Consider the following 23,391-nt stretch of genomic DNA (forward strand, 5'->3'; position numbering starts at 1 on the left):
TGGTTGCTGCTATTTTAAGTCCAATATACAAGCTTGATCATTTGAGTAACAGTTCGGTTTATATCGAAGGGGATCCAAGGCTGTGTGTCATTTAGATTTGACCCATGCCATATATTATACCCAACCCTTTATATGTTTTGTTCAAAATGATTAAACCTCAAATAAACAAGCCAAAACCGACAATTCCAAAAATAAACCTTGATAATATTACTGATTTAAGGAAAAGCCTATGGAGGAAATGCACTCTACAAATGTTAATTTAATTTACACTGCCTCACGAAATTGAGACTAACTTATGGCAGTTTATACATTGTTGCAAATGAAAAGATAATTTAAATTATCATGGTAAAAGACATTTTAAAGTGTTATTATTTACAAGAGAAAAAAATAGGCTCTTATAAAAGGATCCACAACACTGATCAGTGAGCACATACAATTTATGAACATGTACAGATTTATTTGGTGTCTGTATTGTATGTAGAGATGTGCCAAAAAATTCTAAATGATGAACATGACTTTCAACACTTATTTAATGAAGCTTTTAAAAGGAAAAATCCTCCATTTAAGATACACTTTATGTTCAGATAATTGTTCATTTAGCATCACTGTTGTAAAAGCTGACCGCAATGAATCAAACATAAACATTTAAAATTAAGCAGAACAGTTTGTATACGTTGCTGACTGAATTTTGGCTTTTCCCATGCCATAACAAAATAAAACATGTTATGCGATCATAAGGCAAATAACTACAATAGAGTCTTATGCAAATTCAAGGGACTTAATTTTAACTCAATAAGATCATTGACCAAAAAGAAAATTTCCCTCATCATTTACTCAAACTCAAGTAGTTCTAAAGTTCTGTTTCTTTTTTCTGTTGAACAAAACTAAAATATTCTAAAGAATGTTGGAGAGAAAAAAAACAGCCACTGACATCTATGGGAATAAATAATAATAATAATAATAATAATAATAATAATGTGTGTATATGTTCTGGTTTTATAAACATACTGTATTTACTCATCTGAATATAACTATATAATTCATTAATAAATATAATAGCAATAATCTTACATGTAACAATTTTAGTAATTATTCTTTTTACAGTTTCTGTTATTATAATCTCAACAAAATTATAAATTATAAAGTATAGATTTTAGTAAAATGTAGTTATTAGAATTACTGTGCTCCATTCTCTTCTTAACATCACATAAGAGCACAACCATCAAATACATAGAAGAGAAACTGGTTCCACACAACTGTCCAAGCATCAGACAGGGAAAACCACAAACTGCTTGATTATTTGATGCATTTTCTATGCACAGTTCAAGTTCAAAAAATAAATAATTCCAAAAAGGTTTCAATTTAAACAACCCCATTTACTTTATGTATAAAAGCTGCAGTTGATACAACTTTGACATGGTCAGACCTTAACTGCACTGTTGTTATGTCAATTGTTATAAGAATTGTGTGGTAAGGAGGATGCAGTAATTATGCATAACAGTCACATTCTAAAATTGCTTGACATTAGTTGAAATGGTGTTGAATAACTTGTTTTTTTTACAATACATAAAATAACATGGCATTTCATACAATTTCAGTTTAAAATGTATTACTGGAAATTAAAATAAATGGCTGCAGCCTAAAACAATTAACCATTCATATGTTACTATTTTAAAAGGTATGGTGGTGGAAAGGCCATCACTCAAAAATTGACCAATAATTTCCAATGCAGATGCACCAAAGGGTTGGGGTGAGATGGTGGCATTTAATCCTTCCTTGAGTGAATCCTTATCTTGTGGTCAATGGAAGTTTGCAGAGACCCCCTAGTAGTCACTGGACCCTGATAAAAAGAGACACAAAAACTTTTATAGTTGGACTGTAATACAATATACAGTTGAAGTCATAATTATTACCCCCCTTTGAATTATTTTTCTTTTTAAAATATTTCCCAAATTTTGTTTAACAGAGCAATCATTTTTTACAGTATGTCTGATAATATTTTTGCTTTTGCAGAAAGTCTTATTTGTTATATTTCGTCAAGAATAAAAGTAGTTTTTAATGTTTTTTAACAGCCATTTTAAGGTCAAAATTATTAGACCCCTTAAGCAATATTACCTTCTGATTATTTACAGAAAAAAACATTATTATACAATAACTTGCCTAATTACCCTAACCTGCCTAGTTAACCCTTTAAAAGTCACTTCAAGCTGTATAGAAGTGTCTTGAAAAGAATCTAGTTTAAAAAAAAAAATAATAAAAAAAAAGTATTTTTGGCTGGATTTTCTCTTTTTTTTGGGGGGGTAGAAAAACGGATAAACTACCTAAATTCATTATACACATATAGGCGGTGCTGAAACAGCCAATTTCCTTTGACTCAACCAAATCTGACCTCCTGATGCCCCCTAAAAACGATAGTCCTCTGAGTACCAGCACCCAGACTTTTAATTATTATTTAATCATATATATATATATATATATATATATATATATATATATATATATATATATATATATATATATATATATAAACTAAGTTTACATATTCTATAGTTTGATCAGTTAGCAGGCTTACATTCATTGCGTATGCATAAATGTAATAAAAAATGTAAATTAACAGTATTATCAGACATTTGTCATTAAAATCATAGTTCATGTCTTTAAAATCATCATAGTTCGCTGACAAAAAATAAAAATAATATATGCCTATAGTTCACCGCCAAACTTCTTGTTGCGGTGCACCTGATGCTGAGCATAGCCATTTCCCAGCAGCACCAGGTTTGCTTGATTGGTGAACTATAGGCATATATTATTTTTATTTTTTTTTGTCAGCAAACTATGATCTTATTTTAATGACAAATGTCTGATAATACTGTTAATATATATATCATTAAAAGTATGGGTGCTGGTACTCAGAGGACTATCGTTTTGAGGGGATATCAGGAGCTCAGATTTGGTTGACCAATCAGAGGAAATTTCTGCAAGTTTCAGCACTGCCTATATGTATATAATGAATTTTAAAAGTAGTTTATCCGTTTTGCTACCGTTTGCCTTTTGTATTGAATAGATGTATTAAAAACATTAATGCCATAGCCCCTTAAAATAAAATTTCCACAAAAATCTAAGAAAACAAACACGAGAACTGCTGAAATCTGCTGCTGTTTGCCTTGTGTTGCCTAGAATTCAGTCTCCACTGTTTGCCCTTCGGGTCAAAAATGGGTTTGCTTTACTAAACTTCTAAAATAATGCAGTTAAATTAAATTCAAGTCTTCAAATTCAAGTCATTTACCATGAAGAAACAACAATATCTTCATCATAAACTGTAAATGTTGTAGGGTCCAATCAGTTGGTCCAATGACGGTATCCAATGGTGGATGAAGGTTCACTGCATGTTCGGTCTTTCCAGTGCACAATGTTGATTTATATTAAACTTAACTCATATCTGACTCCATTTTTAGTATGAGATGGTTTAGAATATTAATATGTTTATCCTCGTTTTAACTGACTCCAATTATAAAACATTGATAAGATTATTTTGTTTCCTTTCACATTATTTTAGATTATGATTGAATATTCTTTTGATTTGTTATTATACCTTATTCTCATTTACTCAGATTCCGATAGCATCTCGAGTCTTGCACCGGCCGGGTATACAATCTCTTAATACAAGCTTGTCAGTCTTGGTCATTAAACAGAGGCGATTAACCACTCTCCTAAAAAGGCAGAACCCTACTTACTCAATTTAGGAGATTTTTATGTGGTCCCCATAGATCTGTTATCTACTTAATCAAGACAAAGTATTTTAATAATAATCGCACAGGATTATAAATTTGTAGATGAAGGCCTAAATATCCACATTTAAAGTAGTTTCAACAATATTTTGTTGTTCTAAATAGAAAATCCATAGTTGGCCTTTTGCAGTCTACGTATACATGAAATAATGCCAATTTGCTAGTCGGATCTCTAACAACATTGTTTAGCGTGCCACGCTGCTCCGTCTAACATGTTTTAGTCCGTTACTAACCTGTACAGTGGCTTGTAGTGCTATGGACAACAACATTTATCAGTGATAATAACACGAGGTCTGTTTGAATCATTCAAAACATAACAATTTATTAGTCAGGTAAATGTATTATGCCAATTCAATCAGTCAATTCATAAACGATCAATACAAAACATCAAATTATCAAAGATAACTCCAAGATGAAAAAGATGCACTCCTGACTTTGAAATATACATAACATGGAGCTAGCCATGTTATGGGCTGATCTGGTTAGGCAGAATCGCCCTGAGTTTTTCTCAAACCTTGCCTTAAATAATCCAAGAATTCCCTCAAGGAAGGGGGTGTGTGTAAAAAGTCACACCCCTCACAGTGGTTCAAAAGATGCCTGAAGTTATATATTTATTGTTCTGATTATGTCTATTTCTGAGAGAATGAGACCATTGTACCAATCGCACTGAGACATTTCAAATGATATCAAACATGATGGTTAAAGTCAGTTTGGTTAATTTAAAACATTGAAATGACCATATGCGTGAGTTGGGGGGATGAAGCTGAGTCTCAGCATAGTCAGATGCAAATGCAGCAGGAACTGGTTTTTCACGCATTCCCCACTGGTGGGTTGTGGAGTCCATTGGCCCTGTCTTCAGCTCATGTTTTGAATTGTCAAAGACATCAAAAATATTTGTAATATTTCAATTCTTACAATGTCTAGGTTTTCCCTCATCAGTGTGTAGTATTTCATCAGTGTTTACTCGGTGGGCAACACCTTTTTGATTACAGTAAAGAGTGGATTTTTAATGCTAAAGGTACCTATGCAAGTGTGACAGTTTTTAGCAAGACAGTATTCATAAAAGTTAAAACAGGAGATTTGGTAACACTTTAAAATAACTACACAATTCAGTGAATCATTTATTAAACATTAGCAAATAGTTAATTTATTATTTGTTGTATAAACATCAACTCTACATTAGATGTTAGTATCAGTTAATAAATACAGCTACAATGCTGTTTTTTTTTACTTATAAGCACATGTATAATCTGCTTAATGATTTTGTTTTCATGCTATAAACCATGAAAACCATATAAACCAGTTATATAAAATAGTTGGTATAGCTGCATAATTAAACAATTAATAAACGTGTGTGTATGTATGTATGTATGTATGTATGTATGTATATATATATATATATATATATATATATGTATATATATATATATATATATATATATATATATATATATATATATATATATATATATATATATATATATACATACATATGTGTGTGTGTGTGTGCTCTATATGTGTGCTCTTATAAATAACAATTAAAGGCATTGTATCAAATAAACAATAAATCATTTCAATTTTATTTAAAAAATAAAATGACTAAAGTTTAAACTTTACTAATTATCAGGGGTGTCCAAATATAACATAAAAATGGGCAAAACAACAACAATATAATGATTTAACAATATATTATGATAGAACATGTGAATGTTATTTAGCGATGTTTCAACAGTACCATGATTTTATTTTAGTTAAGATTGCAATTTCATTTGATACAGCTTCATTTGTGCATCTTCAAATTAATAGAAATGAATAAGTAGTTTATTTTTTCCTAAGAATATAACTGAGCTTTTAATTGTTGTTTATAAGGGACTTACAAAGCATAAATAGTACATATAATGGTTCATAGTGTGCAGTTATAAAGTGTTACTGCAGACTCTTATTGTGTGTGTTGGGAGTGTTCGTGTGTCAGTAGGTTTTGTGGTGTGAAAATTGTTTTATAGCTGATGGGTCAAAATTACTCCGAAGTACAACCGTTCTACATAAATGTGTATAACCTTAATGAAAACAGAAAATGAATAATCTTTTTTTAATGTTAAGGTAATTTTAAAAATAGATTACGGAAAAAATATTGTTTAGGGTATTTTAGCTTTTTTGCTGTTAAAATGGTGTTAGTGTCATTTTTTACCCTTAAGTCAAAAGGAGGGTTAAAGCAAAGAAGAAAAAAAAGATGTTAATCATTTATTTCAGCAAAAGAAAAAAACTGTTTCTGACAAATTTAAGCGTTACATTTAAGACAGAATTATTAGTGTGTAAGAACAGCTGTTTGGTGCGTTTTTGTGCCAAGATGATGGAGCAACATTTTAAGAAGTGCTGTTGGCAAATATTGCAGAGCTTTGTTGCTTGGCTACTTTTCTGCTGAGAATGGGCATTTTTAGATAATTTTTTTATTTATTTAATGAAAGTTATTTTGTATAAATGTATATATGATGTGCAATCTATTTACCAGCGTAAAGCAAAGATAGGTTATTGGATACTTTTTACTTGTGTACATGTTTGAGGCCATCTCTTTTCTTTCACTTGAGTACAAAAGTATAATCAGTACTTCAAATTTTACCTGTCATTTTAAACATGAGTACTTGTGCTTAAGGATGCATGCACTTTAGTCATATCTGATATCAACTATGAGCATATTAACCTAGAAAATGGAGCCATATAAATTTTTGGTTCAGGGTTTTTACATTTGATTCAACAAAAAAGGCACCAAAGTTTTTTTGTTTTTTTACAGTTATCTTTCATCCTAACTTAGCTTATATTTACTTTAACGAATTCCAAATGTTACATATAAAACAAACAAAACCATAAATAAATAAATATCTTTTTATATAACTTTGCAGCTCTAGTTCAAGTAATGTTCATAAACTGTCACACAGTTTAAGTCTTATAATGAACATTGAATATGGCATTATGCAATGAGTTATAATGTTATACTAAATCACATATTGAAAAATAAGATTAACATTGTTGGCCAAAAAAAAAAAAAGTACCTGATGGAAGTGGAAGAAGAGACAAATAGATCTTTATTGAGAACGGTGGATTCCATACAAAGACTGGTTGCTGAGGAGTGTCTGGATCAAGGGACCACAGCTAAACATCAGAAGAGAATTCTGCATAAGACAGGTGAGAATTTTATTGTAAATAATTTTATTGTAAATTATTTTTATTGTAGAAAAATAAATAGAAAAATAAATAAAGTATCTAGTACATGACCTCTCAATAAAAAATCTGTCCATTAATTTAATGTAGGAATTTAGTACATTTCATGCATTTTCACAACATTGGGGGAATGGGGGAAACATATTATACTTGTGAAAAAACTCTTTCAAAAACACCTGAAAAAATTACAATACAATTAACAAGTAATATTTTTCCAGAGATTTGTGCCCCTAAAATACAACAATTAGTAAATAAATTTACAACATATGACAACAGAACAAACCTTATGCCAGTGTGATAGAAAGTAATTATTAATAGTAAAAAATAAAATAATGAATATTGTTAAATAAAAATAATAAATATATATAAAATTAACTAATTAATTAATTTCTTACAATTATAGACAATGACATTTCCATTAACCCTGTCTGAGTGACACGTCGTGAGGCCATTACGTCACATGATCAACGGCTGTTTGTCAACAGATGACATTGCACCCTCAACGTTTGTTTTTTTTATAATAGGTTGATATTTAGCTCAAGAATTATCTGTAAATACAAAATTTGTACATATAACAATCCTGTTCATTCGTAGTTATCTGTTTGTTTACATATTAACTTTTTTGTTGTTGTTTATTCGGTTTTAGGCTTAAGGTTAATTTGTCCGTTGTTGGTAAGTACCGTTATTCCATTAAATAACGTCAGCCTTGCAACATCGTAAGATTATTTATTAATTTAACGTTATTTGTTAAGTATGTGCTATCCAGTTAAGGACTTTTTACCGTAAAACCATGATTTTTGGCGCACTGAATAAAAATACACGTTACCTAAAATACTTAAAATATGTTTCTATTAGCAAAAATAGGTAAATCTATGATAACCATGGCACAACTATATTAACACACTTTTATTAAATATTTGTGTACTTATTTATCTATAGTAAAGCAGGGTTAATAACCGAAAGGGTTGACTGACGTGGTCAGGCACGCGTAGGGCGGGAAAAGTTATGTCGTAGATAAGTTTGGTCCAACAGCATTGAGAATAGTAACACGTGACCTATGGTCTATGCTTCAGTGACCTGTATGAAATCGAACTGATAGGTTTAATAAGCACGAAACTGGTTAAACAGGCTTTATTAACATACTATAATCATCAGACTCACTCGATCCTGAAGGACTACTGTCCAGAGTTTGCACAACCTCCAAACGCAACCATAAATGTTAGTTATGCCTAATAAAGTATGTGCCGGATCCAAAATGGTATTAAAAGTTTTTTATGTGGAAAAACAGTGGTCAGCACCAAATATAGATGAAAACGGATTATAATCCGTGTTAACAGTGACCATTTTTATGAACTTTTCTCTCAATACCGAATTCCCTGCTCTAATGCTATCCCGTGACTAAAACCACATAAACTATAGGAAAATAACACCATGTCATGAAACACAAAGTAAATTGTTTTACCTGTAGAGCCGTGAACCTCGTGTTGGTTGTGGTCACCGTATCGTTGTCTTCTTCTAGACATTGCCGTTTTGCATACAGATTTATTTATAAGCGTATTACTGCCACAGTGCCACCTATTGATTAGGACCTCTTTCAAAATCGGGATCACTAACTACCATTTAGCCCACTAAATTCTATCATATAAACCTTAAAAATATCAATAAAGATTTAAATCTATTATCCTCTAGTTCTTTTCCAAAAACAAATAAATCTCCTTACAATTTTTGTCAAGTTCAAAAAACAGAAACAAATCTTTAAATAGTATATAACCCACTTCTTGTTACTTTTTTAAACTTTATAAAAAACACCCTCATTTCATAATCCATATTTACAGTAGCATTAGCAACAGTTTAAATAAAAAAAAAATCAGCATGGTTTTAAATACATAACACTCCATAGTCCACTGTTTTGAAACCCCTCAACTTAAACCATAGTCGAAGAAAAAAAAAACTCAAATAAATATATAAATAAAATAATCCTTAGCCCTTAGTTTTTTAGTTTCACCTTAATTTTTTTCCCAAATTTGTTCTCCTGAGATTAAAGGACAATTCAATCAAAAATGAAAATTCACTCAACATTTACTCTCCCTCGAGGGGTTTCAAATTTTTATGATTTTCTTTCTTTTGATGAATAAAATATAAGACATTTTGAAAAAACCTGAAAACCTGTAACCATAGACTTCCATAGTAGAAAAACAAATACTATAGAAGTCAGTGGTTACAGGTTTCCAGCTTTCTTCAAACTATCTTCTTTTGTGTTCAACAGAGAAAAGACAGCCAAACAGGTTTGGAACAAGTGAATGGTGAGTAAATGGTGATAGAATTGTCATTCTTAGACGAACTGTCCCTGTAATTTTGGGTAGGATAAAAAATAAATTCAAAGGAGTAGCAGAATATAGGCATTCTTATGGGTTTAGTTCTAGTTCAATTAAACAAACATTTTATAAAAAGGAGTAATCATACATTTATTAAGCTTTTTATACTGTTTCTAGGCATGACAATGACAAAACTGACGTTACCTGTTTTATCTTTTCCCTAATTACAGAGTTCTCTACAGTCAACTGACAACTACATAACACTTACACATTCTGTCCCTCAAAAATAAGGTACGTGTAATTATTGTGACAGAACTACTGGTCATCAAGAAAGTGGTTCTAAAATTTCAAATCTTGGAGACTCATAACACTGCACATTCTGGATGTCTCCCATCTAATATGCACCAATTAGTTTACCAAGCTTCAGTTTTATAAAGTTCAATTAAATGTAAGCGTACATGTAAGCAGTGTGATGTAAAGCAGGTCGCACACCAGAAGCGCCGCGACACAGCGCGCACATGACAGTTTAAAGCATCACACACTAGACGCGCACATTCGAATGATATTTAACATTAAACTAATCAGATGCAGCTTTGTGGCGAGGCTGAAAAATGAACTTCTTCCTGTGCCGTGGCGCTGCCGACTTGCAGCACCTGTGTGTGTATTCTGATCGAAACCTATGTTTAGAATTCTAAAATGCATGGCGCTGCGTGGCGCGCTGCGGAGCGGCGCTTCTGGTGTGCGACCTGCTTAAGGGTCTTAAAGTACTGAATTTCAAAACCAATGCAGGCTTAGCATGTTAGGGCAATGCATTGTGTGTGTGTGTGTATTACGGATTGTAAAAAAACAATCTTACTGGACACAACAGGAGAAAAGCCAAAGCCAAGGTGGACAAACAGCTTTATTCAATGCATGTGTTATAAGCATCACTATTGAGGGAACAGTATGGTGGCATTGACAAGCAGCACTGTTGAAGACGGCACTGACTTCTTGGACTGTTTGTCCCATGTTAATGAGACTGAATGCAGTATCATCCTGGCAAGTGCTTCATAAACGAGTCAATCTGACTAGTTCAAGTCCCCTCAATGATGACTTTGACAAGATGGGAAACAGAAAAAAAAATTAACACATGCATCACTAAATGAATTACTCATAATCATTCACAATTACAATCCGAGTCTGCCAAAAGATACAAGGACAATATTAGGTAAAGTGCGTTCAAAGAGAATAGCCTTCTTTTTGCACATGAGTTCTCTTTGAACGCACAGGGCCAGTGATATACTTTTGGTTCAATGGCATCCATTTCAAGGGTCCTCTATGACAACATGTACATTTTAAGGAAGATAAAAATTTTAAGTTCCAGGTGAGCATTGATGGTCTTCCTCTCTACAAGAGTTCATTTGCTCAATGCTGGCTCAGTCTAGTAGAAGTTTAAAACTTGGTGCAGGGGGAACATGTGCCAATAGATTTATTGTGGGCTGAAGGTACTGTAAAACTAGCTCCCTGAATGAGTATCTCGAAGACCTAATCTCTGAAATCAAAGAGTTAAAAAAAATGGCTTTGAATTTGAATGACTAAAGTTAACATTCAAGTTTGCTTTTGCAACATGCTTTTCTAAAATGGCCAACCAGGTTACCATGGGTGTGAAACATGTATTCAGGATGGTGTGCACCTGGAAAACAGGATGGCATTCCTCAGAAATGCACCTAGAGTGAGTATGCCCATATACTCTGAAACTGGACCAGGCAAACCATTTGTCTATATTGGCAGAAAGGTTGCAAAGCTGCAAAACATAATTTCAGAAAAGCATGGCATTTACATGGTCTACACCACCTTCAGCAAACATTAACTCCTTTTTGACTATCCCCACGCTTCCATCCTCCACACTTGGCATCTACCTACTGATGTCATGTCAGGACCAATCCATCTCTGCAAGATTGAAAATATTGAAATGAAAGCTTTTTTAGTCCCTTGCAGAAATTATTTTGTTTCAGTTTAAACTTTACACACATAGTATCTATCTATTTCCACATTTTTTTTTTTTTACATATACTGTATAGTGCGAGTATAATTATTGTGCAAGATGATATTCTGATCATATTTTTTCCTAGAGCATTTTGAAAATTGTAAACCTTAATCACTACCAGGGCTTGATATTGACTTTTTTTATCACCAGTCACTGAGGCTTGTAGTTTCCAAGGTTACTAGCCACTTGCCTTTTTCACTAGCCACAATTTTGTTGTTGGGAAAATATATTTTATATGCAGAAAATTGACTTGCAAGCAAAAGAAAGCAGGTGAAAAACAAACCATGTGTGATAATGAAATATTAATCATGTGCACACAGTTAACATTAGGCACATTAATAATCTGTTCAAACAATGGTTAAAGTGGCAATCACTGCTGCTTACAAATACCTGTTTTTAAATCTAAAGCTCTTGAAAGCAGAAGGACTGTGGATGCACGAGAATTACTTTTGTCCAGTCTATTTCAAATAGAATCCATCACACCAGTTTCATTTCCAAGGAGGATTGCTACATGCAAGGACACGGTAGTGCACAAGTATTTTAAACACTCGGCTCTCAAAAACATCTCTCAGTGAGTAAGAATAGCCTGTGTCTCACAGTGTGTATGATCAAGCTCTCATTTGGTATTTATCTGCTATCTTTTGTTTTGCATAAACACAGTTGTTTTTGTCAATCATGCTGCTTCTTGATTCTAAAATCTCATTTGCTGTTCCACTCATTACTGTGTATACCACTAATTTTGAAAAAAATAAATATATATAATTTTTTTTTATCACATTTGCATGCATATTGATAAACGGTAAAAAACTGAAATTATAATATTTAGTGATAAGCCAGCACTGGCCTGGTCAGGACACTGACAATCCTGTCTACTGTCCCAAAAACTGGACCATCCTTATTGTTGAACCCTGCTTTTAAGAAAACTACGATTAAAAAATTATTTTCAACCAGCCAAAGTGGCTAGTGGAAATGGCAGTCTTTACCCGCCACAGCTGAAATCTACCTGCATTTGGTGGTTTGGCGAGTATTAATGTCAAGCCCTAATTACAACTATAACCAATATGTAATATTATATGAAGGCAGAAAGTGAAAATAGCTCGATTCAAATGATCCAAAATAGTTGTCATTACTTTATTTTGCAATTTCTAGTATTGCCTTCTTTTCACCGTCATTTAATAATTTTGCAACTTTTCAGTCCAAGTTATATTTTTATCAGTAAAACACCTGAATTTAAAGCATTTTTTACTTTGAGTGTTGTCAGAAAATTATATATCAATAAAGAATGATGAATACAAAAGTAGTAGTGGTTCTTAAGATTGATGTGGTCTGGAATTGGTAATATGTGCTTGGGAAAAAATTTCTCAATATTAACTTGCATCATTATTTTGCATGAAATGTATTTTGTGTATTTGAATCATGCACATAAACAACCGAAATTTAATATGTGTCTTTCAACACTATGGGGCTCTAGGTTCTTGCAGCTTAAAAAAAATGTACCTGATAGTGGAGTTCATTCACGAAGGGAGTACCGGACCTGTCGCAAAGTCTTGGTACTCAGAGGGTCACTCGTGGTGGCCTCCATACAAGGAGATAGACAGGGTGTTGAAGAGTGTCCGGTTGATGGAGGCACCACAACCAGATAAAGGTTGGACCAAGCATCAGGCCAGAATTCTACACGAGTCAGGTACACAGAAGTACATTGTAAATAAACAATATTAAACAAAGGATAAATTCAATAATATATGACATTCCATAGACTATTGCATTCATGAATTGTTACATACTTTATTTCTTTCAGCATCTTTTGACAAGATTTCAAAGAAATGGAAACAGGCATGCTACACATCTGACATCTCGGAATCTGAAATGCCTGCAAAAAGAATTCCGAAGTAAGTTGTCAAAACACACATTTTACTTTTAACAACAATATTCAGTCTTCTGAAGCTAAACAAAGTTCATGTGAGTAACAAAGGTAAATATATTTAATTATAATATCAAATTCAGCCGTAGTTTTTACATCTCAATCACACTTATCAGGTAAATCAGGTATATTTAGTTTTAAATGTATCATCAACTGTTTGTTTGCATTTTTTGCAACACGCAAATACACAATTATGCCAGATTTAAACAAGCAAAAGGTTTTGTTATTTTTACTATTATATTTTGGCCATTTCCTAACTTTCCTAAGAATGATGGAAAGAAAACTTTTACTATAAAAATTATATTGAACTTATTTTTAAGTTTGTGTTTTTTTCTTCTTACATTTAAAAAACAAGACATTGTTATAATCCAATCATGCTTTGTATAATTAACTACCCTGATTGTGCTCATAGAAAGAAAATATACACATCAGATGATGAGCCTTGCGATACTCCCCACAAAAAAAAGAAACTAAATAAAGAAAAAAGTCTACCAACACCAAGGGTCCCACCTGCACCAAAAGCTCCAACACCCCCAAGACATATCAGGGCAAAAGGTAAAAATACACCACTTATATTACTGCCAGTCAAAAGTGTATGTATGATCACTGAGCAGTTTTTTTCTTTTTCAGGTCCCCTTGTACGACCTCAGCTAACATCATGTAAAACAATTAACAGTTTTTGCAATTGTAAGTTTTAATTAGTAAAACAGATATTTGATGTTTTAAGTACTTTGTGATATGCTCAAGAATGTTCCTTAATCACAGTAAATTAAATGTAATGCACAAGCTCTTGTGACATGCTGCTTTACCATAATGTTTTCAGCTGAATCCAGTAATATTGTTCTTTTAACATTTTGCAAAAAACTACTGTTATTACATTCATAAATTGAGTATTACATTTTAAGAGGCACAAATAACTTTTAATTGCTAATTAGAAGCAACAGCACTCTCAAGCTATAAAGATCTGTGCAGTACAATGTAATTTTTGTTTGTGAGACAGATATAACATCTGTTTCATCTGTAATGTTTCAACAGCATTTGTCCGCAACCAACAAAAAGCTACAGAAAAGCAACAGCAGGCCTGTTTTGAAACTCCCTCCACTAGTCAAGGTAACTCGCTTTACATGAATACTGTAACTACAAACTGTAAAAGCTGTAACTTCACAGCATTCATGACTCAAAAGGCTGACTCAATGACAGGCTGGTTCATGATTCTGATTGCTGAATAGACAACACTCACCTACAGTTTGTGCACAAATATAAATAAATGTAATATTCCGATCCTATTTTTAATAGAAGTACATTGTACCTCTATTAAATATATATATATATATATATATATATATATATATATATATATATATATATATATATATATATATTTAGTTGAAGCAAAAGTGACTTGAATATATATAAAGTTGAAGTCAGAATTATTAGCCCCCCTGAATTATTAGCCCCCCAGTTAATTTTTCCCCCAATTTCTGTTTAACAGAGAGCAGATTTTTAAAACATATTTCTAAACATAATAGTTTTAATGACTCATCTTTAATAATTGATTTATTTTATCTTTACCATGATGACAGTAAATAATATTTGACTAGATATTTTTCAAGATACTTCTTATACAGCTTAAAGAGACATTTAAAGGCTTAACTAGGTTAATTAGGTTAACTAGTCAGGTTAGGTTAATTAGGCAAGTTATTGTACAATGATGGTTTATTTTGTAGACTATCAGAAAAAAATAAAGCTTAAAGGGGCTAATAATTTTTACCTTAAAATGGGTTTAAATAATTAAAAACTGATTTTATTCTAGCTGAAATAAAACAAATATATAGACATAAAAATATTATCAGACATACAGTGAAAATTTCTTTGCTCTGTTAAACATCATTTGAAAAATATATATAAAAAAAGAAAAACTAATTCAAAGGGGGGCTAATAATTCTGACTTCAACTGTATATTATATGGCTAGGAGAAAGTGCAACACAAGCTAATTTTTAAATTGAGTCCACTGGACAAGAAATGCTCATAGAGGAAACTGACATTATTTAAACATAAAGAGTCACAATCAACTGGCCGAGAAGAAAATAATATTATAAAATAGGATTTCAGTTATTAAGGTGAATAGTTTAGGAAACCCAGTTTGCCAGAGCCAAAACAAGTACAATGTGTCAGATTCTGTGTCAAAGAATGACACAATTTGACTCAATGTATCGATTGTACCCACTTAAGAGTCACACGCAGAAATGTTGTAAAATGCCCAGAGACTTTTATAGGCATAGGTTGAAAGGACAAGCACCACTCCCTTTGTATCGGTTTAAACAATTTATCTTCCAGAAGTTTTCAGTGTTCATTTCAAAATTAATTTCCTATACTGAAAGATTCATCCGGTTCATCATTGAAAGAGTTTGAAAGCATCAGGAACCCTTTAGTCACTGACAAGTACAATGTGTCAGCTTCTGTGTCAAAGAATGACACAATGGGATACAATGTCTCAAAATGTACCCACTCAAAAATAACCACAAGCTGAAATACTGAAATACACGGAGAACTTCATAGGCATAGGTTGAGAACTGGTCTAGAAGGACAGGACCACTTCCTCTTGTAACTGTTAAAAGATATTATCTTTCAGAATCTTGCAGTAAGTCATCAGAGTTTAAATCCTTCTCCTATCCTTAAATTTTCATTGTTACTAGCAGTTAAAACCATGACTCCCTTATCACAGTCAATATAACCAGATATCAACTTTCATAATAATTGTGCACAAATTGTATGTTTCATGATCTGCTTATTCTGCCAAAAGTTGAAAGCCTCTTTAAAGACTGAATCTTCTCTGAACCAGGTATTACAATTAAAAATGTCAAATAACATTTCATAATTGCAAAGAAAATAATTGCAGTTTCAGCTCCAGACGTACCTGTGAGGTTCTGCCAGGAAGTGGAGCACCAAGACACTTGGGATAAACCCCAACCTGAAAATCAAGGTAAAAAACAAAATAAATAATAACATATTCATTGGTATTTGAAATAAGAACTGAAATAAGAAAATTGCTCCACATACTCACACTAGGTAACTCAACATTTTCTGTACAATCCAACAGAGGACACATTTTCTGTGCTGCGGCCTTTACAAGACAGAGCACCATGTAAGTTGTATGTCTCACTTCAGGTAATTACGGTCACATTTCATTTAGCTGTATTGTAAAAAAGAAAATGTTTGATTAAACAAGGCTGTAAAGCTAAGACTAAAATACAAAAAAGAGAACACAATTCATCTACAACAGTAGAAAGAGTACCATTTTGTCAAATGTCAAGAAAGCTCAATAAAGACAGAGCTTCTCATATGCAGATCACCAATGCGATACCTGCCCATATTGAAATCTGTTGCATTTAAATTTATGCAAATTACATATATGCCATGCAAGTTCCTATTTGGATTTTACAAATAAAATATATTTTATTTATGCAATATACATTTTGAAATATTGCAAAAATGGCTGTGCTGCTTACAAATATTATCTTTCAACGATTGGAATAATATGTACAGATATGTTCACACACACGCACGCACGCACACAGACACACACAGACACACACACACACACACACACTCTGCTCAGCACATATGAGTACACCTCCTTTTGAATTGGAATATTGTAATCTATTTTTCAGTAAACAGAGATAATATTTTTGTTCATTTAAATAAAAGATGTTTATTAAACAGTTATGTGCACTAAAATACAAGTTTGGCCACATAACATCTTTAGGAATAAAAATTTAAATTTAAAAAATTTAAATTTAAATTCAAATGAGTATTTGCACAAAAAAGTAAACTACAAATTTTTAAATTTATAATAATAATAATAAATGTAATATTATTTTAAGTTTCTCTTGATTTTTTCCTGTATTTTAGAGGTTTTTTGTATATATTTTTGAACCGTAATATAAATTTATTTAGCTAAATTATTTTGACTTTAGTACTGACAAACCTAATGGACAAATATAATATTTTAAAGCATTCTACAGAAAAAAATATTATATATATATATATATATATATATATATATATATATATATATATATATATATATATATATATATATATATATATATATATATATATATTATTAAATGTAATTATTAAAACCTAAAAATATTAATTATTAATATAAAATTTACATATCTATACATATTTGTAATTCCAGTTGTTTAACAAATATATAAGTGGTCAATGACAAATATTGTATGTGAAGTCTAAATATGAACTTTTAATTCAATTATTTGTTTTCTATATACAGGGTGATTAAAAAAAGAATACCACAACTTTGAAAATCTGTATTTAATCAAAGAAACATGATGGAACCTTGGGTAAATAATCAGTGTGAAGTCCTTAAAAGTTTTTTAGTAGTAAACAAGTTCATAGATGTTCAATATGACCTCCTCTTCTTTGAAGAGTTCTTGATTTTAAAAGTTGTGGTATTCTTTTTGAATCACCCTGTATATTTACATGCATCAGATTTCTATATGGGTGACCTGATCACCTACATATTTCTACCATCAAAGATTAAATAAAACAATAATGAAGTATACAGAGGAAATCCTAAACACATTTATTGTAATTTTTTGCAACCTTTTTATACTTTTGTTTGTTTGTTTTTTATTATTTAGACAACACATACTCTGTCCAAGATCCAAAGCCATCAGCAGATCAAAGAAAAATGCAGAGTAAGTGTAAAAAATAAATAAATTATATACATTTTATGTAGTGTCATAGTAGCAAATGCAACTTACCAACTTGACCTTTTTCTCAGCACCAGTTTTTCCAATAAGCATGTCCCATGTAAATGAGCAAGAAGATGCTTGGGGGGACCACCCATCGAGCTATCGAGGTGCAAGAACATTCAAAAAAAAACATACACAGCAAATTAGTTTCTAATTATTAACATGGTAATGTTACATTGTCTGTACAATCACACAGAAGACACAACTTCTGAGCTGAGACCTTCAAGTACCCAGGCAAGAGCGAAGAGTAAGTCATTTGTTTTTTTAATTGACAGTTACTTCTTATGAATTATTATTATTATTATGTTTTTTATACAGTATTTGTAGTTGTATTTATATACTGCTAACCAACATCTATTAATGTAGTTAAATCTTAACAAATTAATTAAATTTCTTGCAAGTTAATTAACAATTTGCTAATGCTAAATGCATGATTCAGTGTGCAGTTGTTACGAAGTGTTACCCAAACTTTCTTCCTTCTTGCTGAACACAAATGAAGATATTTCGAAGAAAGTTGGAAACCTGTAACCATTTACTTCCATAGCATTTTCCTACTATAGAAGTCAATAATCACTGGCTTTTAGCTTTCTTCACAATACCTTCCTTGTGTTTAGCAGAACAAAAAAAAAACTCAAATGTTTATAACCACTTAATGGTGTGTAAACGTAAGTAAATGTACATCCTTTTAATTTATTTGTAAACATATTAATCAACACTGAATATGAAACTTGTTCAAAGCAACTAATCAATGACATTTTCCAATTTTCTGTGAAAATTTTCCATGGTTAATAAGCTGTTCGCAAAACATTATCTAATTATTTCCTTGTAACCTAATAAATACAACACTATACAACAACAAAAAACACTTCGTTAATTATAGTGACAGTAAAAAAACTCACTGTATTCAGAATATTAATGTATTAGAGTACAATATATAATTTATCATTACCTATAAATTAATGGTTTGAAAATTAATTTAAAGTGTTTTGTTAATTTATGCTTTCAATAACTTTGGGGAACTAACGATTTCGTATGCACAGAAAAATTCACATATAAACTATTTTACGTAAAAGCACAGACCAAGAGGGGGTTGGCTTCTGTCTGCTTTTTAAAATTCAGTTTTATTTCCTCTTAATTCAGTTTTGCTATTTTGCTTTTCTGAATTCTGTGAATAGTTTAAGTCATTTTAGCCATAGAAAAACAATGTGTAATCAGACGGATATAGTTTTTTTTTTATCGTTTAAGGTTTCAAGCATATTATTACAATATCCTCATAACATTTTTGTGAATCGTTCAAAAGTGATTTTGCTTGCAGATGCTTCTGGTATCAGCCGATGGAGCTGCATCTCCAGTCAATGCACACGTAAGTAAAATTTAAGTGCTAAGAATAATAATAATAATTAAAAAATATTTACGTATAGTTGAATAGAGATTAACCCACTTACTGTGTTGCAGCTGTGGAGAGGGCAATTTTGGAGAAGCTTAATGAGCTGGACATGAAGATTACCCATCTAACTTCAGTGGTCCAGTCCCTTGCCCCTTGGTCAAGTGGTCAAATGGTGGTGGACACTGAGGATGACACCTTTCCTATTGAAACAATTGAGGACCTTGAACAACTGGAAAGGCAATTAGCTGAAAAACCAATGATGGAGAAGATGGTACGAATATTTAAGATTTAAAGGTTTTACAGCTGTTGTTAAGTAAATCTTTATTATATGGCCAGTTTCACAGACAACACTTAAGGCTAGTCCCAAACTAAAAATGTATGTGTGAGCTGTGTGATGCCTTACAATATCTCATTGCCATTATTTTGTTACCAGATGCACGCTAGTATTGTGCTTATATTTTCTTTCACATGGATTTTTATAAAAGTAGTTTTATATCTAACATTAACTAAGACTTATAGTCCAGACTTAAGCTCATCCTTGTCTGTAAAACTGGGCCATAGTCCTTGCACTTTGTCTGTAAAGATTTAATATTACCTTTTATTTTTAAGATGAAGAGGTTATCCATCAGAGGAGGACAAACTCTGAAAAAAACCATTTGGCGTGTAGCCTCCAAAGTGTTTGGTCCAGTGGCCAAACAGCTCAACTGGTGTGGAAGAGGAGATAAAAGAGGCCTAAAAAACACAAATATTGGGACACTTGTGATAGGTATGTTTAATTGTCTTGCAATGAACGGTTTAGATAATACCTATAAGACAGAACTGCCAGTATATCTCTATAGCATGATTACCTTGTACACACATAATATGGTTATCAGTGTGCTATAAGCTTACGAGCTAGCATATGCTGTTCATATATTGTAAAATGATATTTAATACACAAGAGTGTTTTAGAAATAAAATTTAGATCATTATTTTAAGTGGAGAATTGTTCATTCTTGTATATTAGGGCAAGGAGATTAAACTTTAAATCAAAACCTTGATTGATTGAACACTTTACCTCCTTTTGAAATATTGAATCATTATATTATTTTCCAAGTAATTTTTTGTACTTAATCAAGTTCCATTTATTCATTTACTAAACATTTCAGTTTTAGTGTTAAAAGAAAGTTTCCCTAAAAAAATATTTCCATGTCAAAAGTGGAAAATGACAAGTATCTTTAACAAGCATAACTTGTGTCTGGAAAATAGTAAATAATAAAGCAATGTGAAAAAGTACATAATGTGAACATTGCTGTTCACAATAATATTTTAAGTGCGTGTGTGTGCATGCTTCTCTTTACGAAAAGACAGCTTACATTGTATGTTCATTCATTCATTTTCTTTTTGGCTCAGCCCCTTTATTATTTCGGGGTCGCCACAGCAGAATGAACCGCCAACTTATCCAGCATTCGTTTTACGCAGCGGATGCCATTCCAGCTGCAACCCATCACTGGGAAACATACACACACACACTCATACACTATGGACCATTTTTTTAGCTTACCCAATTCACCCATACCTCGTCTTTGGACTTTGGAAATCGGAGCACCCGTAGGAAACCCAAGCGAACACGGGAAGAAATTGAAAACTCCACACAGAAATGCCAACTGACCCAGCCGAGGCTCGAACCAGCGACCTTCTTGCTGTGAGGCGATAGTGCTGATTACTGCACCTACCTTGTATGTGATAACTAGAAATAATAAAAACAAAACCTCAGTCGATTTGATTATGAATAAACGCTAAAAAAAAAGTGAGTTATGCTTCACAAATTATAGGTCATATAATCAAAAAGAAAATCTGTCATGCCTCTGATTATTAATCACATTGCCTGCATTCGCTTGAGCTTTGCTGAAGCACATGTGGACGGTACATGCATTAAATCGCCACGTGGGGATATATGTCGGTTATGGATTTAGGTTTCGATTTTCGAATAATCTCCCAGCACTACAGTATAATGCATATGTACACTTTTACAGTATTCATTATTTAGCAGTTAATTTGTCGTATGATATTAATCTAATAAATTTAAAGAACAAATTTTCCCGAAATTTAAGTTAGCCCTAATCACCTTGAACTGCTGCTTGGTCAGTTGTCATCACAACGTGTTTAAACATAGCTTCATTCGTCTAAATAAAGTTATTACCTTGTTAAATTTACTACAAACAAAGTGGAATAAATATTTTACTGACCACACATATCAATAACAATGAATCAGACTGCTTACCTCAGTATTCCCGCGTGGACTGGTGTCTTCTACGTGCTGAGTGTGATGCTTTGAGGAAACATGCGCAATAGTGATGAAGTTTCGAACACAAAAGAGTCGATTCCTTGAATTTGACCACGTTGTCCAAATGAATACGAATGCAAGTACACTTGTTTTTGTTGTTGTTATTTTTTCTTTATTCATTTTATGGCGGATTTAAGCTTTTGCACCTCTCGTTTCTATTTGACATCAATTTTTTCAAAGCTATAGCTTAATTTATTTGAGAGTAACATTTTAAAGAATATGATATTGATTACATGAGGACGGTGCATGATCGAATAGTGAAAATATTTCCAATCTAAGCCGTATTTCAACAACAAATGAACAGCAATCAAATAAAGGTAGGCTAAACTGATTTAAAAAATGGTGTTAACGATCATTATCTAAAATAGACGATATGCCATTTAGCTAAACGCATTTCAAACAATCATAGTATTATTTCTTCCACTCTATTATTATTATTATTATGTAGTCAAATGCAATAATTAATATGGTGTGTATTAATTTTGGTCAGATAAAAATAAAAGGCTCACAATAAAATAAAACACCCCCTGAGCCTTCTTAAAACCGCCTTATTTTAATTTCTTTATATTTTTTCTTTTTTTAACAGGTGCAGCTATGAGGAACCCCGTGCTTCCGTCTCCAACAGAGGCAGAAGCCGAAAAATATTTGAAAGACTTTCTCCGCTTGGCCCCAGGAAGAATGGCCTCTTAAGCCAGTTGTTTTTTTAAATTTATTTATTTGCTGCTATTTGGTTTTGTTTGCTTCAAAAAATATGAATTCTAATCAATTATAATATAATAAAATTCTACAAATAATTCTTCAGCCGTTGTGTTTTTCATTTTGAGTGGATATACTTTAGCTTATGTGAAGACGGATGTATAACCAGAGTACCTGTAACTGTTATTTATAGCAGTATGAATGAAGGAATGTCTAAATAAACAATTAAAAAAAACGACGTCTATGCTACATAAATAAGATGTCTCACAGACCTAACATTTTAAAAATGAACATCTGTAATGCATCGCATAGACGTTGTTTGAATGTATGACAAGGACGTCTATGCGACGTTTTCCAGATGAGCAAACGCCCTGAATAAGACGTCTCCCAGATGAAAACGCGGATGTCCAGCAGACGTCTCTGCGACGCATGTGTGCTATCTGGGTTATTGATCTGGGGTCGCCTCAGCGGAATGAACCGCCAACTTATCCGGCACATGTTTTACGCAGATTATGCCCTTCCAGCTGCAACCCATATATGGGAAGTTCACCTGTACAGCCTGTCTTTGGACTGTGGGGGAAACCGGAGCACCCGGAGGAAACCCACCTGAACGCAGGGAGAACATGCAAACTCCACACAGAAATGCCAACTGAAAAGCATAAGAAAATACATAGGCCTACATATAGACACTGTATGCATGTATAGGTGCATGTGTAAAACGAATTATATTTAATTATTATGTATCACCTTTTTAGGCTAAATGCTACACGATTTCATGGAGAATTTCATGGGAATTACATTCCTGGCTGCACAAACTTGTACCTAAAACCCTTCCACTTCAACATATTTTCAACTGTAAAGTTTATACGGACTGCACAACTCAGTCTGCAAAAAAAAAAAAAAAAAAAAAAAAAAACGGACACCGATCCATGCA

General features: G+C 32.2%; 2 protein-coding genes and 2 long non-coding RNA genes across 12 annotated transcripts in view; 1 reads left to right on the plus strand and 3 right to left on the minus strand.

The window, feature by feature from the left end:
* Positions 1-23,391, minus strand: part of lrp1ba (low density lipoprotein receptor-related protein 1Ba) — a 470,228-nt gene that overhangs the window by 410,517 nt on the left and 36,320 nt on the right. The window lies entirely within an intron of this gene.
* On the minus strand, positions 513-8,525 carry LOC100537764 (uncharacterized). Its single transcript, XR_012397833.1, has 3 exons — positions 8,467-8,525; positions 6,836-6,955; positions 513-1,840 (listed from the first exon to the last, which is right to left on the minus strand). It is a non-coding gene; the product is annotated as an uncharacterized lncRNA (long non-coding RNA).
* LOC110438273 (uncharacterized) lies at positions 6,890-22,555 on the plus strand. Of its 7 annotated transcripts, none has more exons than XM_073937441.1 (18): positions 7,449-7,554; positions 7,651-7,676; positions 9,271-9,307; positions 9,550-9,610; positions 12,817-13,029; positions 13,144-13,234; positions 13,679-13,821; positions 13,897-13,953; positions 14,302-14,376; positions 16,167-16,250; positions 16,368-16,412; positions 17,935-17,991; positions 18,078-18,155; positions 18,245-18,295; positions 19,364-19,411; positions 19,504-19,706; positions 20,045-20,201; positions 22,348-22,555. In XM_073937441.1, exons 5-18 carry the CDS (start codon positions 12,837-12,839, stop codon positions 22,449-22,451), a joined length of 1,386 nt encoding a protein of 461 aa, XP_073793542.1. In that variant the 5' UTR covers positions 7,449-7,554; positions 7,651-7,676; positions 9,271-9,307; positions 9,550-9,610; positions 12,817-12,836; the 3' UTR covers positions 22,452-22,555. The 7 variants fall into 7 exon arrangements, 6 of the variants coding, with proteins under 6 accessions (XP_073793545.1, XP_073793542.1, XP_073793543.1 ...); XM_073937443.1 differs by having other exon boundaries at positions 7,455-7,508; XM_073937444.1 differs by lacking the exons at positions 7,449-7,554; positions 7,651-7,676 and adding an exon at positions 6,890-6,968.
* On the minus strand, positions 10,203-21,742 carry LOC141380196 (uncharacterized). Its single transcript, XR_012397832.1, has 10 exons — positions 21,699-21,742; positions 20,979-21,164; positions 20,031-20,167; positions 19,494-19,635; positions 18,058-18,147; positions 16,332-16,460; positions 16,185-16,238; positions 13,130-13,215; positions 12,843-13,016; positions 10,203-10,411 (listed from the first exon to the last, which is right to left on the minus strand). It is a non-coding gene; the product is annotated as an uncharacterized lncRNA (long non-coding RNA).

Source organism: Danio rerio, chromosome 22, assembly GCF_049306965.1.
Source record: "Danio rerio strain Tuebingen ecotype United States chromosome 22, GRCz12tu, whole genome shotgun sequence".
Taxonomy (NCBI): domain Eukaryota; kingdom Metazoa; phylum Chordata; class Actinopteri; order Cypriniformes; family Danionidae; genus Danio; species Danio rerio.